Below are 13180 nucleotides of genomic sequence, written 5' to 3' on the forward strand. Positions count from 1 at the left end.
GCATTTGTTAAGGAAATCCACGTTCATCTTTCACACATTAATGGAAGAATGGTGTGATGATTGCGTGAGCTTCTTAAAAACAGGAATGGAGTTCTGAAATAACTAATGGCTTCAGGCTGCAGCTTTTCCTTGTCTACTTTGTCTCACTAGGGCACTGATGCATTATAGCATAGTTATTACAGAAAGTGATGAGAAACAAAGATGTAAGAATTACTAAGACATTTAGGTCGAGTAAGTCCACCTAGAATTTAAGTGGAAGCATGGAGTTATCTATTACAAATTGTCATTGTACAAAGAGTATTTGATTGTGACTTTAAATGACTTAATTTTTGTTGTAGAATAAGCCACATGTCAGATGGGTCACTCATCTTTACCAGTAGGAAACTGCTGTAGCCTGTGCCCACATTGCTGTTTTGGTGGTGTTACTTTCTGGTTTTCATTCTTCTTTAACTGAAACTATTGGAGGAAGATTGATACTATATCTTTGTAGTAACTAAATGATTATGATATCTTTGTGCCATTTAGAAGGTATGTTTGTGATTTGTATAATCCCATGAGTGTGTGTTAATCAGAGTAAATGTCATTTTTACAACATACTATTACTCAAAAAATTATCTTAAAATAATTGCCATTGCGTACTTTGCTTTGGAGTTCCCTGGTTGCGATCAAAATTTTGAAAATGTTTATTTTATAGGTTACAGCATTTGTATTAGGGGTAACTGTAGTAATTGCAAGGCATGATGTTTGAAATAAGGACATTGAAATTATATAAAAGTAAAATTATAAATAAATTATGTCACATTCAAATTCACCACTAAAGGCTTTTTAAGAATTATTTTTATATCAGAAATCCAAAGCTTAAAGTATTTACCATTACCGTAGATTAGAATATAGTTAGTTTTATTTAGATGATACTTATTCTGACCATGCATTAATCATAATATGTACCTATACATCTTGGTTTTACATGTTTAATATATATTATAATATGTATATGATGCGTGTGTATATATGTATATATCCCACATACAAATGTACACTCACACACATATTTTGGTTCATTTCATGTAACTATTTTGGATTTTATAGATATAATTTATTTATATATCAAACTAATCTATACGTAAATAAAATATGTAGTTTTTATATAACCATAATTTAGGTTATATAACTATTATCTTTAATATATATTTGTTTTTAAACAAAATTATTAATTGGTATATTTAAGCAACTGAAATAATTATTCAATTATTTGAATTATTTTATTACAGGATATATTTTATGTAAATCTCAAGATTCATTAGTGTTTCACTGATGAATGGAAATTTCCTGTAGTAGAATGCTCTAAAATTCATTTTTTTCTAAGTAGCCTATAACATTTCCTTAAAGCGCTCATGAAATTGTGATCACATACAATGACAGTGATTTCTGAAGCCATCATGGCCTCAAAAATAAAAAAAAAAAAAGGTATTAATTAAAAAAGAAAAACTCAGGGCCATAAGACACTGAAAGATATTGGGAACATAAGCTTCCATAGCCTCATCTAAACTTTCTTCAGGTAAACTTTAAATAGAAATCTCCTTAGAAACAATGTTTGTGACATACTCCACATGTTGGCTCTTAGGTTCTCTTGGATTCCAGAGAACTCAAGGAATGTCTGAGTGTCTTTTATCTAGTTAATTAGAAATTAGGAAATGTTTGTCTAATTGTGGTGGCACATACCTGTCTCTGGTGTCTTTGTTTCTTCTTGGCTAGTGCAGGTGGGAGCCAACTCTGTTTGTTCTAACCAGGCATACTTAGACCATGGCTGATGTATCTCATTTCAGCCATAGTGAATGCTAACAAAAGGCGATGTAATGGTAATAAGAGTAAAACCGTTTTGGTGCTGTATACAGTAAAGAACAACCGGTTTCAGAGAAGGGCGATGCCTCGTGCAAAGACGGCATTGCTCATTAATGCATCTAGAATATATGTTTTGCAAGCCTGTGATGACATGTGCAAACTTCTTTTAAAATGAAAGAAAAAAAAATTCTGTGTTACATTGCTTATTTTGATGATAGGATTGTTTACACACAGCGTAAGACATTGCTGTCCTACTAATTTGTCCAATTTAGGCAAATAAATTGAATCTCAGATTTATATAGTCCTGCTAAGATAGAAGGACAAAACAGCATATGTTGTAGTGCAAGCTGTGTGTGTCATCTGTGTTGGCACAAACCACATCCACTATGCTCTCCCTAATGCACCCATCCTCTAAGATAGCCCAGTATAACGAGCTGATGGTAGAGCAACAAACTATGCACATACATTTCTGGCAAACCATTAACAGTGTTATTAGAAACAAAGTCAAATGAGAAGATCCGTAAGTAGGGTACACTACTTATGCTTACTTGTCTGCTATGTATAATGATACAGATTATATTTCTTTACATTTTCTCATCTCCTTATTTGTAGAAGTTAAGAGTCAGTTGAAAACAAACTACATGAGGCTTAACCTTAAACAACAATCTCACAACCCTTCATTTTGTCCTTGATTGTGAAGAAGGAGCTTAGATCAGTTTTCTCACAAGGAACAATTGTAGATTCTAAATAAAATAAGACAGAAATGGAGAAAGCCAGTATATGAAGGTGTCTGTAAGCTTCCAAGGTAGTCAGGACTTAAAGTTCCAGGAATAGAGAGGTCAACACGCAGGGTTTTTCCAGTATCTGGCTCAAAATTACAATGGTGTTACTATCGAGAATTTCTGATATAACATAAAACTGCAGAATTGCCATACATTAAATTTATTGAATATAATGCTGTATTACACAGTATTTAAATATGAAACATTTAAGGTAATATGGTATCACACATGCATAATATTATAATAGAATCAGAAACTGTACATGCAGATTGGCTGATTGATTTATATACAGAATGGAACTGCTGTGTAGGATAGATAGACCTTTCAGTAAATGTTTTGGGAGTTCATTGGACATACGTATAGAAAATAGAATATTTTAAATTGTTATTTGGGACAGCCTGCCACTGTGTGTACTGTGTTACCCTAGCATCTCTGAACTAGTCGGGTAGATATAACTGGCCTGGAAATGACAGAGGTCTTCCTGCCTCTGCTTCCTCAGTGTTGTATATGGGTGTGCTCCACCATGTCTAGCCTGGAAAATATGTTTAACCTGCTTCAAACCATATGATCCTAGGTACTCTGATTTTCTATGAAATAATAAAGATGAATAAATACAAATATTTGAAATAGGAAAAGATTTCTACAGAAAAATTAAATCTCTGAGGAAAAGAAAATGAATCAAGAAGATGGGCATCATTCAAATTAAGAATGCCTTTCACTTAGAACAGAATATGTATCAGAGGAATCGTCCCCACAAAAAACTGATTCTCCCTCCCTTAGAAGCACATGTGAGCTATGGCCATCCATGTTGGCATGCCACCTGCCATTGACATGATGTAAATCTTGTTTAGGAAAATGTATTTTTGACATTCCACCAGTGCAGCTTCCAGCTCTAAAAACATGTGAATAAAGGCGACACTGACTCCTTGGATTATGTCTATATTTACACTGTCATTAAGAAATTATTATTCGCTCAACAACACAGTAGAATTTCACAAAGCAATATTTAAATAAAGAAACCAAGCAGGGCATGGCAGTTCATGACTGTGGCTCCAGATCAGAATGATCAGAAAACCAAATGCAGTCATGAAAGATAAAATTCTGTGATCACTCCAGAGAGCATAATGAGACTCCTATCTCAACAGGAAGTCATAGATAAAGGGTCTATATTTATAGATCCAAGATTTGAATTGTAATTGAGGCAAATCCAGTTTATGTTGAAGAACAGGAAATTAATGCTTTCTCTTAGAGGAAAGCTAGCTGGACGGGAGCAGAAGTGAACTATCAAGGAAGGTGGAAGAATTCTGTATCTTATCTGGAAAGAAGTTCCATATATATATATATATATATATATATATATATATATATATATATAATCTCATCAAGACTTAATACTTTTTAAAACTTTATACTCATTATTTCTTATGAATTGCAACTTTAAAATGCTCTAAAACAGTGGTTCTCAGCCTTCCTGATGCTGTGAAACTCTAACACAGTTGCTCATGTTGTGGTGACCCCAACCATAAAATTATTTTCATTGCTATTTCTTAACTATAATTTTGCTACTGTAGTAAATCATACTGTAAATATTTGCTATGCAAGATGTCTGACATGCAACCCCTGTGATAAGGGATCACTACAAACAGGTTGAGAGCCACTGATCTAAAAGTATACTATTATAACTATGCAAAGTTGTTGAAGATTTTATCAACGTTAATGTGAAGAAAGGATCAAATGTTATATCAGAATTATTATTGATTAAATTCTGAGATTCCTTTCATTCAATTATGATAGGTTTAGAAATATGGTTAGAAAACTTCCATTAATTATCAACAATGAATACATTGTTTAGGTGAAATATTAAAACTAATGTGCCACGGCATGCTGAAATTCATGGCATTTATTTATGTGATTGACATTATTTTTTTTGTAGTAGCCTTTTTAAAATATTTTCTTCTCTCGTACATTACATCTCAACCTCAGTTTCTCCTCCTTCCACTCCCCTCAGTCTTTTCAACTCCCCTATCTCCCAGATCCACTCTTAGGGATATTCAGTGAACATGGTCTAACAAGCTACAATAAGACTAGACACAGACCCTCATATCAAGCCTGGATAAGGCAACCCGATAGGAGGAAAAGTGTCCCACTTACCAAAGTTAAGTCAATATCAATAAACAATTTAAACAGATGTATAAACTCTAAGGTAATAGAAGCAGTCGTTAAAAGTCTTCAAACCAAAAAAAATATCCAGTGTCAGATAGTTTTAGGACAGAATTCTACCAGACTTTCAAAGAAGAGGTAATGCCAATACTCCTTAAATTACTCCACAAAATAGAAACAGGAGTATTGTTGTTTTTATTTTATGAGGCCATAGTCACCCTCATACCCAAACCACACAAAGATTCAACAAAGAAGGAGAATTACAGATGAGTCTCGCTCATGAACATTAATGAAAAAATACTCACAAACCGAATAAAGAACACATAGGAAAGATCATCTACCATGATCAAGTCGGCTTCATCCCAGAGGTGCAGGAATGGTTCAACACATGAATATCTGTCAAAGTAATCCACCATAAAAGCAAACTGAAAGAACACACACACACACACACACACACACACACACACACACACACAATCATCATTAGATGTTCTAAAAGCCTTTGATGAAATCCAATACTCTTCATGATAAAACGTCTTGGGGAGATCATAGATACAAGGGCCATAACATAATAAAGACAATTTACAACAAGCTTATAGCAAAAATAAAAATTAAATGGAGAGAAACTTAAAGCAATTCCACTAAAATCTGGAACAAGACAAGGCTATCTGCTCTCTATATCTATTCAATATAGTAGCTTTGCCAAAGACACAAAATTATAAATTATATGATCGTTCTTTAAACCAAGCCAAGACAGAAGAAAAGCTGTTACACCACAATAAATACATATAGAATGAGTACTGTAATTAATAATGGGTCTTTTGCTTGGTGATTTATAGAAATGTGTAATGATGCTAAGTCAACAAGATAAAAGAACAGTGTTGCCTATATATTTTCTGGTGTTTTCCTAAATAAACAATTATTTAACAGAATTTCTGGAAACAAGACTGGAGAGATGGCTCAGTGGATAGAGCACTTACAGCACACATGTGAGGATTAGAACTGAGATCCCCAGGCTACTCATGAACACTAGTTGGGCATAATTGACCACCTGTAATCCCATTGCTCAGGAGAAAGAGAGTATAGTTAAGATGTGAGTTCAAGTGAGAGAACCTGCCTCAAAGTATAAAGTGGAAAATAATCAAAAAGATCCCCAAAGTCAATATCTGGCCTTTGTATGAATGCATACACTATTCGTGTACATTCATATACATTCACACACATATTTGTACATGGATGCGCGTGCGCACACACACACACACACACATGCCCAGGCATACATGAACATGCATACACATCACACACAAGCACATGCAAAAAGATAATAATAAGCCAATCTTGATCAGATAAAATTGTTAAATGCCTCTTGGTGTATCCATGTAGTGGAAATTATAATTACTAAGCATAATTAATAGCCAACTGAATCTTACAATAATGAAGTCAGTGTTCTCAAACTAAATCAATACAGAATTCCCTTTCCACCCTCATAAAACCCATGAGTATCATATGAGAAAAGTAATCTTTGGGAAATTATAAATTATTTGGTTAGTGCATATTGCCTAGTTCATCTTTACACACTATAATCTGAAGGGTGAATTCTGGTGAAAGACCAGACTGAGAAGTCTGCAGGACCAATATTTAAAGGAAAACTGTGATGTTTAGATGCCACATACATAGTTGACTAGGCTACTGTCTTGTTTGGGAAATTGAGAGACTTGGTATTTTTTTCTGTCTCATAATAGTGCCTCTAGACAAAATCATAATTTTTTCCCACAAAAGCCACATATGGATCTATGTTCCAATGAGAAGCTGCTGTCTCTGAATTCCCAGGTAATTTTCATCAGCGCACACACTGCACAGATAGTACTGGCTGCCGAGTTGTTTTGGTAAAACCTCCCTCTACTTGTACAAAGCTCCGAATGTCCCCGAGTCAATGGCAGCATATTGCAAATCAAGAAACGGAGTTTTCAAAAACAAGTAATAAGATTTTTCTGAATGTACAGTAATTTATTTAACAAGTAGGAAGAAAATCACAAACATCAGAGGATAGTTATACGGTTTTTAATGTTTCAACCGGAGTTCATTTTTGTTTTGATTTCCAGTTATCAAATAGAAAAACTGCCTACATATTTCCCTTTGTTTTAAAAAGGAAAGATAAAAAAGAATATATTCATTATATTTTACATTGAAACATTTCTTTTAAAACTAAGGTGTACTTTTTTACTTTCAAATGATATTTTAATTTAGAGTGAGATCGGAAATCAAAAATGAGCCACAAAATACACCGTAGATATATTTGCCTATAGTGATATTTTATTTGTATTTTGTGTTTTTTTTGTTTTTTGTTTTTTCGAGACAGGGTTTCTCTGTGGCTTTGGAGCCTGTCCTGGAACTAGCTCTTGTAGACCAGGCTGGTCTCGAACTCACAGAGATCCGCCTGCCTCTGCCTCCCTAGTGCTGGGATTAAAGGCCTGTGCCACCACTGCCCGGCTTTATTTGTATTTTGATAAATAAACCTTGCCTGAAGGTCAAGGAGTAAAACAACCTCACTGATCAGGCGGTGGGGACACACACCTTTAATCCCAGTAGCCACACTAGTTAGCCATAGAAACAAGGCAGCAGTGTTGCAAGCCTTTAATCCTAGCTCCAGAGAGGAATATACGAAGGGAGAAGACAGCTCTCACAGTCTGGTTCTGAGATTCCTGGAGGCGGGATCGCCGTCTTAGACTGAGGTAGACATAAGAGCCAGTGGCTGATTGCTTTGCTTTTCTGACCTTCAGGTTGAACTCCAATTTCTGTCTGAGTTTTTATTAGTCGTGAGACATTTACCTTCCTTTTTAAAATAATTTTTAAAGTTTATGTGTGTGGGTGTTTTGCTTGAATGTGTATCTGGGCATCACTTGCACATCCAGTGTCAAGAGAGGTCAGAAATAGGCATTCGCTCCCCTGAAACTGTATTTACAGACAGTAGTGAGTCACCATGTGGATGCTGGAAACAGGACCCTTATTCTCTGGAGGAGCAGCCATTGCTCTTACCTACCAAGCCATTTTTCTGGGCCCTGTATTTGTCTTCCTAAACCTCTTCTGGCCATCCCTTGTTTGCCATCCCAAAACAGATAGTAAGTACGTTTCAGCTCACTCTCACCTGCGGGCAAATAACAGCTATGCAACATTTGATTACTCTGATGACCTTTTACTCCATCTCACATTAAGATCAAGAATTATTGTGAAGAAAACCTAATCTTTTACTTAAAGGTCAAAAATACTTCATTTTGACTCTAATTTGTTTTCAACAAGGTACAAGAGCCACCCCTCATCACTAAGACCATAGTTTTTTTTTTTTTGAACAACTACTCGTAATCTCAAAATGTTTTGCATCTGTGACTTAGTGGCTCCTGTTTCATTTAAACTTTAGAAGTATTTTCTAGTTGGGACTTTGTTGTGTCCACAAAGCTGACTGATGTAGCAGTTTGGTTTTGTCTGATGACACGTGTGCCTATGTGAAATACCATTGACTAATCCGCACTGCTTTTCGCTAGTAACTTTGTTTTTCTGTCTTTTTCTCCTTTTATTCTCCTCCTTTGCCTGCTCTTTGCTCTTTCAACTTCATGTTTCAGTCTCCTGTGAGCCCTGGCTTTGAGGTAGGTAATAAGCTGTCTGGCATTAAGAATATGCTGTAACCTGGTCTTCAACCCCACCTTGTAATAGTCTGTAGTTGGCATTCATGGTTAAAGGTTAGAGTTTGCATGAGAGTTCAGTCCATAGAATGCAGAGCCCTGGGGTACAACTGTTTTTGTTGTTTCTTATTGTCAATGTTTGAATTCCCATAATCCTCATTAAAATAATAACCATTGATTTCTCAGGTCAAAGTTTGCTTCTAAATGTTTGATTTCCTAACATGGGTGTCTTGTCTATGAAAATGAAAAGACAAGTTTTGTGGTGCTCTGTGAACTGAAAGCTCTGAACCCCAGAAATCTGTGTTCTTATTCCAGATACTGTAGAACCAGGAAAAGTGAGGACACAGTCTCTCAATTCCTGCTTTGGCTTGAGACCATAGGGTTGAGACCCAGGAGTTCCTGAAAATGAACCTGACTTCTTCTAGTTCTTAACTTGGATATTTTCATAGAACATGTTCTTTACCAATGTGTATTATCACAAACTATTAGTCCTTGTCTAACAGGTAACATGGAAGCAGAAATATTAAGCTTTCAATCCAGGCAGAAATTGTATATGGATGTGGAACAAATTTCCTCCAAAAAAAGTATAAACTAAAAACTCTGAAATTGACGTTTTTATCTGTCCTAAATAATTAATAGCACTTTTATGGAAGAATAATGGCAGAACCTACAGTCATGTTCTCCAGCCAACTGACTTGCTAGTATTTATTTCCCCTTTCTTTGGCCCCATGGCCATTGGAAGTTGATCCACCACTGTTCTCTCTCCAGAATCTATAAGTTTCAAGTGCCATTATTAGTTTCCATGCTCAGATAAACTTGTGGCTACTCTAGCAGACGATACCAATGTGAACCCACCCACCAGAACACGTTCCAGGTTATAGGAAACTGACAAGTAAAGAGTTTGTGTGCATAAGAAACAAGATTAAGAAATTTGCTTCACTGGTGCTAAATTCCTGTTTGGAAAACGATCTTTGCTGAAAAGGACCCTTTGTAGAAAAGCCCAGTGTAAAAACAATGTGTATTTTTTTCATATTTTCTTGTAATTTGTTTCTTTGAATGTCCCTAGATATAGTTTTCTGGCATACATTTTCCTTTGAGTCATCCTTAGGTCATGAAAATCAGAAGAAGTAGGAAACATATTCACTCCTCACTCTTTACATTCAAGAACTGGATGTGAAGAACGAAGAGAAATTTTGGCTTTTGTGGAACTTGTAGCTATTAAAGGCAACCAGGCCTTCTTCAAAGACCAGCTCCTGCAGGAAATAAGATAAACTTTCTGCAGTCTATTTTTTCCAGAACTTCGTTTGTACTCAATTTTTCAAAGTCATAACCAATTCTATCTTCATTAATGTCTACAAAGATAAGGATACATGGAATTTGACAAGTTTTTTTTTCTGAAATGTATTTTGCCAATAATTGTGTGTGTAGAAGAATTAGACACTTGATGACTTTTCTATTTTCAGTATGTCCTGGTCAATGTATCCACGTAAGACAATTTATCTGCCCTGTGTGGAACTTCCATCCATTATATTAGTGGTAGCTGTTGTTGGAGAAAGCATCTGCATATATATTTTCTTCTAGGCTCATAAAATATTTGTTGGGTCTCAGTAAGAATTTGTTGAAAGAATTATTTTTGTTGGATTCCTAGAAACCAACTGTGTTATATATTTATTATTTGAAAGAAAATGGTAGAGGCTTACATTTAAAATTCTACTAATTAATAGTGTTTAATAGTTTTTATTTCTCATACTTTACAAAAATAGGTTTTATGAACGGTTTTTAAAATTTTGTTCCTCCTATTTTGATGGTTTGAGAAAGAACCTACTGTGTCTAAGAGTTATTTCTTCACTGGTAAAGAGAAACAATGCTGCATGCATGCATTAACCATCCTTCCTCTTTTTGGTGTTTGTCCCTTTCCCGTTTGCTATTGACTTGCTAGTTGCCACCAACAGTCTTCCTATCTTAAGCAGCTACCTTTGTCTATCAGTCTAAAATGAAAGACTATTCTGGAGTTTTGCATGTGCTTTCTCTCACACTGGTTTTTTAATTTTCTTTTTAATAAATAATTATATGTGTTGTAGGCTACAGTATGATTACTTCTTCAACATGGAAAACACATATTCTTCAGTTTTATAGAATCCAGAGCCTTTTGAAATTATATTAATGTGAACAGACATTCTGGTCAAATGATTTAGGAGAGTGGAGTGATTGTTTCTTGCAATAAAGGATGGGAAGCCAAGGTTGAAAACAAAGAATTGAAGTAGTAGGTAACCACTGTAGACACAATATAATGTGAAAGACAAAAATTAGAAAACAAGAAACAAAAGAAAATAAAAATAAAAAAGATGTATTTTTTTAAAAAGTTTAATCAAAGTTGTTTTAAATGCTTCCAGTATCTTTGAAGGGCATCTATTTGTACAGTTCTGAGGTTGACAACCTCTATGAAAACTCGCTTTCACCGAAATTGAATTCTCCTAATCCAAAGCTTTTTGTTTCTTCTTAACATTCAGACTACCTTAGAGAAACTGTAGGAAATAACAGAGCTCATTCTAAAAGCTTGTCTTTTGTCTGACTGTTTTATAGCCTCAAACTTTAGTTTTTGTGAAATTTAAACTACATTCGGTTTAACTTCTTACAGAGCACAACTATTTTTTAAATAACAATTTGCCATAAGATGGTCATTTTCATAAAGTTTTCTGACTCACATGTAATAAAGGCAAGAGAGTCTTGGCTGGATAGTTTCATAGAAATTTCCAGGGAGTTTTTCAACATGGCCAATATCTATCTAGAGGCACGTACTTGGTACTCTTATGTTCTGGAGTTCCAGGAATCCTGGTGACTCATCTAAATTAAAGTCATTTTCCACTTATAAATGCACCGTGGCTGCCCTGTAGTATCTGCCAGGTGTCACAAGGTTTCTCTTGATTTCTGTCTAAGTGAGCTCTCCAAACACAAACCAGGGCAGTGTGCACTTTAAGGGAAGAGCCGTGTGCAGAGTTAATTTATTTATCTACTTCCCAACCACCAAAGCCTAGATGAAGAGTGATGTATCCATGGGGAAGGAGCCCTGAAGTAAATTAACGTGATAAGGCTCAGTATATTGTAGCATGATGTGATTCAATGGAACCTGTGTGTAACATCTACATAATTAATTTATGTTCTGGATAGAAACATTAAGAAGCCTGTTTATAAATGTAATCATTGTTGGGCAGAATTTCAGGAAACTCATTTGTAAGGGGACATCATGCTTTGCTTGTCCATACTTTGTTAGGTTTTAGGAACAGTTGGATCTTGAACAAAGGCTCTGATGGCCCCAGTAATCCCCCAGGCAATGCTTTATGGCCTCTGGAAAGCTCCCCAAGACACAACAGTAGACATTTTCTCTCTCCCACCTTCATCTTGCCAGGCATGGCCAAGTCAATAACCTTTTCCTTCCTGGCCCCTTGTAGCTACTGATTTCTTAGCTGAAATAAAAGACACTCATGCTGTATGTAGGAGCTGTGTGTCATGGGGAATTCCTATACCCAGGAAAATATGAAAAGTTTGCTATGAAAGTAAGTATGAGGGAAGAAAGGAATGGAAAGTTAGAAATGGATCTCCTATGACTTTCTAGCTTAAAAATATTTGTGTTTTCAGTGGCAGAGTGTTAGCTCAGCTGGTAATGGTATTCATTACCAAGCCCGCAACCTGAGTTCAACCTCTGAGACCCACCTAGTGGAGAGGGAAGGTGCTCCTTCTAGCTGTCCTCTGACCTGCACACAGGTACCATGACACCTGTGTGCCATACATTCACAACACGTGGACACATAAACAAAGCCATTCATATATTATATTTAATATTTGTCTACTCAAAAGTATTTAGCTGCCTTCCATGATTCTTAGACAAACTTTTGGATATGAAGTCACTTGGACTAAGTTAACCAACTTGGCTTCTTTTCTCAGGAAAAGAGTTTCCTTTTCAGGTTAACTTGTGAAATATAAAATAAGACAATATCCAGAAGTTATGATCTAAAGTGTCGCTTTCTATAAAGAGCCCAAATTAGGATCATAATCTATTTCTATTTTTTCCTATGGTCATGCTGTTTCACTGATAGCTAGTTAGTGCTTTCTTATATTTTCAAAACTCAGTTCTTGGGAGAGTAGAAGCATATAGGTGAAAGGAAAAGCCCCTTTTTAAAAAATCTCATCTTGTCTTATTACGTCATTGTGGAAGTGAAACATACACAAACACACACTCACACAGGTGCGCTAGCACTGCAGTGTGGCGTTAATTAACATGGGCTGGGCTCTGGGAAAGGCTGCACAGGTGTCTCTGTGGCTGATTGTTAGAGGAAGATAGTAGTCTGTGAAGTCTTAGTCTCGGCTCCTTGGTATCAACAATAAACTCAGTCCAGACCTCTGACTGTTCATGTAGAGTTAATTACTCAATTACAAGACTAAATGCCCCTAAATTGATGTCCTTGATTTTCCTTGGATAGTCATCCACTCCACCCCCATCACTTTCTATACGTCGATTCAGCCTGACATTTAAAGTTCCGTAGCGGAAGTTGTGGGCCTGCATTCATTTTCTTTCAAAGTGGAAATGTTCCCCTCTGCCACTTAAAAAAACAATTGTAGATTTAGAACGCATCACATTAAGTTTGCCTTGCCTTCCTGTTTAGCTTTCAAGGAAAACCTACTTATATCATGTTTCCTTTCAGGGTCCCAGCTCACAGGGTA

At 35.7% G+C, this 13180-nt stretch overlaps 1 protein-coding gene across 2 annotated transcripts in view; it reads left to right on the plus strand.

The window, feature by feature from the left end:
• Nucleotides 1-13180, plus strand: part of Prkd1 (protein kinase D1) — a 304282-nt gene that overhangs the window by 226147 nt on the left and 64955 nt on the right. Inside the window, exon 5 of one of the 2 annotated variants that reach the window (XM_075947930.1) lies at nt 8402-8425. The exons of the other annotated variant lie outside the window; for it this stretch is intronic. Within the exon in view, the coding sequence (XP_075804045.1) occupies nt 8402-8425 (24 nt within the window). The remainder of the gene's footprint in view (nt 1-8401; nt 8426-13180) is intronic. 2 annotated transcript variants of the gene reach the window in all.

The sequence above is a fragment of the Microtus pennsylvanicus genome, chromosome 14 (genome assembly GCF_037038515.1).
Source record: "Microtus pennsylvanicus isolate mMicPen1 chromosome 14, mMicPen1.hap1, whole genome shotgun sequence".
Classification (NCBI taxonomy): Eukaryota; Metazoa; Chordata; class Mammalia; order Rodentia; family Cricetidae; genus Microtus; species Microtus pennsylvanicus.